General features: G+C 40.0%; 1 protein-coding gene across 3 annotated transcripts; it reads right to left on the bottom strand.

Moving 5' to 3' along the window:
- Positions 1-775: 775 nt before the first annotated feature.
- LOC118823623 lies at positions 776-5,898 on the bottom strand. Of its 3 annotated transcripts, XM_036593338.1 has the most exons (9): positions 5,680-5,898; positions 4,659-4,826; positions 4,428-4,478; positions 4,183-4,274; positions 3,931-3,999; positions 2,614-2,907; positions 1,738-2,064; positions 1,076-1,375; positions 776-988 (listed from the first exon to the last, which is right to left on the bottom strand). In XM_036593338.1, coding segments are annotated over exons 4-9 (1,092 nt in total). In that variant the 5' UTR covers positions 4,184-4,274; positions 4,428-4,478; positions 4,659-4,826; positions 5,680-5,898; the 3' UTR covers positions 776-887. The 3 variants fall into 3 exon arrangements, with proteins under 3 accessions (XP_036449231.1, XP_036449230.1, XP_036449229.1); XM_036593337.1 differs by having other exon boundaries at positions 4,183-4,478; XM_036593336.1 differs by lacking the exon at positions 4,183-4,274.
- Between the last annotated feature and the right edge of the window lie 486 nt (positions 5,899-6,384).

Below are 6,384 nucleotides of genomic sequence, written 5' to 3'. Positions count from 1 at the left end.
CGAGGCCTTCTACTCAAGAGGAACTACTCACTTAGATGGCTTAAGTCTCAATCAGCTTCTCCAAGCATGAGATCATTCCTATTTCTTTTCTGCCTGGACTCTTTCTTGAACTCTTCAAGACAAATTCCACTGATTTTTCCAAACTTTCTGCATAACAGAGTGTGTGAGATGTAAACAGAGTGATTCACAGTGGTTTGGTGTGAAATGGTTCAGATTTATTTACAGTGGTGGTTATAGGAACCAGGGGTCGCCACAACTTCAACACATATATAGACATTTTATTTACTTCCAAAACCACCAGTAACCTACACATGTCTTCTGAGTTTTATATGGAATGTTGATGATGGGAAAATAATGGAAACTCTGAAACAATGGGTTTTCTTTGGGGACTATTGTGACTCACAGCGCCCTGCATGTATCCCTCCACAATGAATGGATTTTAAGTTCTCATAACTATCATAAAACAGTGTCTCAGACATCAGGCAGTGAATTCATAACCATTTCATGTAGTAACTTTCTTTGAGGGAGCTTTTAGATGTGGACGTCTAGTTCCTATCATCACCACTATAAACAATTCTGACTCAGTATGTTTCTCTAGAACGGGCGTTTCACACCAAACCACTCTGAATGACTCTGTTTACATCTTAACCAGTTAATTATGCTGATAGAGCTTTTTTCAGAAACTTTGACTGGCATGTGCAGAGTTTGAGTTTAGCCAATTACCAGCACGATTTCACAGAACATGAAATAAAAACAGCCATTTAGTGAGAAATCACACTCACAAAGTGTCACTGATCATAAAGTGTTGGCTGCATGAGGCTGCTGCACATCTCTGCTATCTCTGTTCAGGTGATGGACTTCATCTTCCTGTTCCTCAGTCTCTGTTTTCACCGCCTCATCACCATCACCACAGTGGCCACAAAAATCAGCACAAACAATATAATTATTACTATCAGTGCTGTTGCTGCATCCCTGGACACACCTGTATCTGGAGATGAGAGGAATCAGAGAGTCAGATGTGCTGAATGAAGATGTTCTGCTGGGTGTGTAAAAGGCTACAGGTGGACTGATGTACCTGTAGATGGAGGGAACACGTGTATGAAGAGAACTCTGACAGTGCGCTGTGTTTCTCTCTCCATCACTGAGAACGTTCCAGAATCCTCCATGGAGAGCTTCCTCAGCTCCAGGGAGTGCTGCTGTAGATCAGTACGGTGTGAATAAGCTGCTCCACACTTCATCTGCTCTTTCTCCACCTCACACACTCGCACAGAACCGTTCCCTCCATCAGGCAGGAAGCTCACAATCACTGGAGATACAGTGTGGAGGGAGAGGAGCACAGAGGAACCAAACCCCGCCTCCAACCGGGTCATGTGATCTAACAGACAGACAAACAGAGAACTAATTTACAGAGAGTAAGGCAGGCCTAACAAGACCTCCCTGCTAAAAACCATGAAAACAATTAAGTGTGTCTGTTGGTTCCTGATGGTTTTGCAATGTGTTTTGGCTTTTTAATGTTGATATTTGCATCAGCAGCACCGTATATCCTTTCTGTTTGTGAATTTATCACTTTTGGGTCTGTGCTGGGTAAAATGCAGGTTACTTAGTTAAACATCAATGTCTTAAAACCTACACAAACAATTCAGGAGTAAAAGTTTGTTACTTTCATAGATTTGTATGACGTGGCATTGAAACATTTATGTTGTGTGATTTGAGGCGTGATCAGCTGTGCATGTTTACCTGTCACAGTGAGGTTAATCTGTGTGCCCAGTCTGATGATTTGGTCCTTCACAAATAAGCACTCGTAACTGCCCTGGTCAGCATGGCTTATGTTCTTCAACACGAGACAGATGTTATTTTGGTAGATTTTCTCTTTGGGCAGCGACACTCTACCTCTAAACTGAGAACCTACAATCTGAGAACCTTTTTCCCACTGCAAAACCATCTGATCCTCCATCTTCCACTGCACAAACTCAGCTTCTGTACCAAACCAGTCCACACGGCCAAAACACAGCAGATCCACCTCCTCACCCGCTTTAACAAACACAGTACTGGGAGAATGGGGTTCTAAATGGAGAGAGAGGGGGATGGGGTAATACATATGTGAATATTATTTGTGCATGAGAAGTAGTCAAATGTAACCAAAGTAATGTGCCGTAATAGTGCTCACTCTTGGTAGGGCCAGACTTTAGGGCTCTGAATCTTGGTAGGGCCAATCTATACAACTCTTAATTTTGATAGTACCAGTATTTAGAGCTCTGTGTCTTTGTAGTGCCCATTTTTAAGCCTCTAACTCTTGGTTGTTCTAATTTGTCATGCTTTACATGTTGGTAGTGCCAGTCTTTAGGGTTTTTACTCGTTGCAGTGCCATTTTATATATATTTTTTGTTATGTACGCAAGTTGAAAATGTTTTATCTAATAAATCATAGTTTATTATACAATATGAATATGAAATTATAACATTTTGTACTTAAAGAAAAATGCAGGTCTTCAGACATGTACACAATGCAGCAGTAAAAATTCTAAAGCACTTTGATTTGTATGACATCATAAAGGGACACCTCCTCCCTTAATATTTACTTTCACCATCTGTTTATGTAGGTGTACGTATTTACCTGTCAAAGTGAGATTAATGTGTGTGGCAAGTCTGATGTCTTCATCCTTCATGAATAGGTAAAGACCCTGGTGTTCATGGTGAGTGTTCTTCAGCACAAGAGAGATGTTCTCTTGCAGGATTCTCTCTTGAGTCAGAGATGCCGTACCAGTGAACGCTTTTTCTGAATGCAGCACTGTCTGATACTTTATCTTCCACTGCACAAACTCAGCTTCTGAATCCACCACCTCCAGGCGACCAACACATGGAGAAACCTCCTCCTCTCCTATTGTAATAACCATGGGAGAATGGGGATCTAAACAGGAGGTCGGAAAGAGAGTGAGTACTCATCTCTAGCACTGCAGTGCACGTGCTTTAGCATTTAGAATGGCTTGAGTTCACCAGCGGATGGATTCTACAGGATGTGTTGTGCAGCTGAGTTGTACCATGGGGAAATTATGTGCTATTGCTGCATATGACTTATGCATGCTCTGCCTATAAATACTGCAGACTCACTCTGTGGGTAGCGCCAGTCTTTAGGGCTCTTACTGACTTGTAGTGTCAGACTTGAAGGCTTTTACTCCCTTGAATAGTCATTCCTTAGGGGTCTTACTCTTGGTAGTGTCAGTCTTTCTGGCACTCACTTGTGATTGTGTCAGTCTTTAGGACTCTTACTTTTGGTACTGTCAGTCTTTAGGGCTTTTCTCTTGGTAGTATAAGTCTTTAGGGTTCTTATTCTTGGCAGTGTCAGTCTTTTGGGCTCTCATTCTTGGTAGTGCTCTTACTCTTGGTAGTATCAGTCTTTAGGGTTCTTATTCTTGGTAGTGTCAGTCTTTAGGGCTTTCGTTCTTGGTAGTGCTAGTCTTTAGGGCTCTTACTCTTGGTAGTATCAGCCTTTATTGCTCTTACTTTTGGAAGTTGCAGTCTTTAGGGCTCTCATTCTTGGTAGTTTCAGTCTTTAGGGCTCTTATTCTTGGTAGTGCCAGTCTGCAGGGTTCTTACTCTTGGTAGTAACAGTCTTTAGGGCTCTTACTCTTGGTAGTGCCAGTCTGCAGGGTTCTTACTCTTGGTAGTAACAGTCTTTAGTGCTCTTACTTTTGGTAGTTGCAGTCCTTAGTGCTCTCATTCTTGGTAGTTTCAGTCTTTAGGGCTCTTTTTCTTGGTAGTTTCAGTCTTTGTGGTTCTTACTCTTGGTAGTACCAGTCTTCAGCGTTTCTAATTTTGGTAGTTTTAGTCTTTACGGCTCTTAATCTTGGTAGTGCCAGTCTTTAGGGCTCTTTACTGCTCTTGCACTTAGTAGTGAAAGTCTTTATGAGTCTTGCTTTCCTGCATTTCTTACCTTCTTCTCTGAGATCAACTTCTCCAAGTGTAACCTCCAGATCCTCTCTCATGAGCAGGTATTGACCCACTGTAAGACAGTGAGAGAAGCCAAACTCACAAAGCAGTACCCAAACAATCTGCAAATATTTATGTTTAGCACGTGTATACCTTTTTTTTAGCCCTAAAGTTCATGTTGTGAATTTTACCCTTTCATTCATCATAAACTTATTTCATTCATAAAAATGCAGTTCAAATTGGCTGCATGACAAACTTCAGAAATCTGTAGTGTCCACAGCTGCTACACAGGTGTGTCTTCATGGTTGCGAGTAACTGACAGTGACACCACTGACACCAGACAGTGCCCTTCGTGGTAGGATAAAGAAACACATCGAATCATACATCATAGTGTAAGCACATACAGAATCATGCTGTGATTGCATTTGAAAAGCAAACATTGCCAAAATGCAGAACTGATGACATGCAGATGTTTATTTGTTTTGTTATTCACATTCTCACCTGTGAGTGTGTACAGTATGCCACTTAACAGAGCTGCCACAACCAGGGTACCTTTGAAAGAAAAAAAAAGATTTAATTCACATTAACTCAGAAATTTTAACCATTTATGAACCTTTTTTTTTTAGAAGTGACACATTTGTGTCCAACTAATAGAATGAAGTGTAATTGTGATTCAGAGTAAACAGGTTGTTGTTTTTGTAGTTGTTTTTTAATTAACAGTGAACATGTTACCGATGGTAAGTTCCGAGCGATTAAGGTGACTGCCTTCATATTTCTGTTCCTGAGAAAGCCGTCTCTTCCTCAACTTGTTCATCACAGTGGCCAAGCAGATTGCCAGACACAGTGTAATAGGTGCCATTATTAATGCAATCCCTGGGTTTTCAGGTTCCATGGCTGTAGCTACCCAAGAAACAAGAAGAGAAATATTGAGACCATTATTCAGGTACGGTTTAAGGTGACCCAGCCTATTACAATTTTAATACAGGACATATTTTCTTTGTTATTTTCATAACATTCCAAGGACCATCTTACTTAAGACATGAGATGTTCTTACACTTAGTATATTACATGAGAAAGTGGTTTGATGTCATGTAGGCCCAAGCAAATAAAAATAATAATAGAAATAATAAAGGTGAAAATTATCTCAAAACAACCTCAATAACAGCAATATGACAGAAACATCTTGTGTTGGGACAATCCTAATAAAACCCTTTTCTAAAACTGGGAAGCACAAGCGATTAATGATATTAAATCAGTAGGCTAAAATGTGCTAAATATACACTTACAAAGAGTTTCCAAAACTCTCTGTTTGTACCATTTTTGAGTTTTGGAAAAGAGTATTTCTCAAAAAAAGGTGCTATTAATCATATATGTGTAAAGTTCACTCTCAACAACATATATTATGAAAAATGTTTTGAAAGTGGTCTTTAATGCATTTTAAAGTGAAATAATATTAACGGGCGCTTGGTTAATTAACAGATTCACAGCAGCTCTGAGAAGAAAGGAAGAAATGATAAAGATAAGAGTAATGAGCAGTGAAAAGCCAGCTGTGTAAAATTCCAAAGAGAAACATGAAACTGTTTGACTGAGAGCAGCAGGGAGAGTTTTATATCCATACTCTAGATAAATATTAATTCTTGTCACTCTATAATGAGCTATAATGAGTAAAATCTGTAAAGATCTCAGAGCTGATAACAAGTTTACACACAGAAGAACAAAAGCGAGTCAATATGAAGATAAAGAATGTCCTCACCCTCCGTGTTCACGCTGCTGTGCTCTGAATCTTCCTGCTTTGTGTTCAGTTAAATGAGGAGTTATTTATATGCTCCAGGTTACCATGTTACCTTGGAGCACATCCAAAACTTTACCTGGACACATTACTGTAAGAGGGCTGATTTTTTTCCTCTAATGACATGCTTAAGCCTGTATAGAGATGGAGTCTTTCACCTGAACCAGGAAGAACACTTTCCAGGAACATCAGAGGGCTGCAGTGAGGAGGGCATACCTATGATGATGTCATTCCTCTGTTCCCTCAGGAACGCCCCTTATCCTCAGGCAGGATAGACAAATATACATTATAGTTCGATATATAGATAGACATATATGGGTAGATAGATAGACATTATAGTTAAGCATGAGAGGATTGTAAGCCATCCATTTATAATAATAGCATAAAAGTGATATGAGTGAATGAGGAGACGGCAGCAGGTAAAATAGACATGTTGAGTGTTTTATAAGTGAGAGAGGATAAACAACTGGAAAAGAACCAACTGGCGGACGATCACAGAAGTATCGAACAGTAATCTCTGCAATAATCTCCAGTGATCAGAAATCTGTGTGTATCTGTGAGTGTGATTTCTGTCTGGTTCCTCCACATTGTTCCTGTAGTTCTCATTCAGTGCAGCACAACTGAACAAACCAATGCTCCATTCATTAGAAAGAGCTACAGGCTGGAACA

The sequence above is a fragment of the Colossoma macropomum genome, unplaced genomic scaffold, assembly GCF_904425465.1.
Source record: "Colossoma macropomum unplaced genomic scaffold, Colossoma_macropomum, whole genome shotgun sequence".
Classification (NCBI taxonomy): Eukaryota; Metazoa; Chordata; class Actinopteri; order Characiformes; family Serrasalmidae; genus Colossoma; species Colossoma macropomum.
Note: the sequence above shows the minus strand (reverse complement) of the source record. Positions and strands in the feature narration are given on the sequence as shown.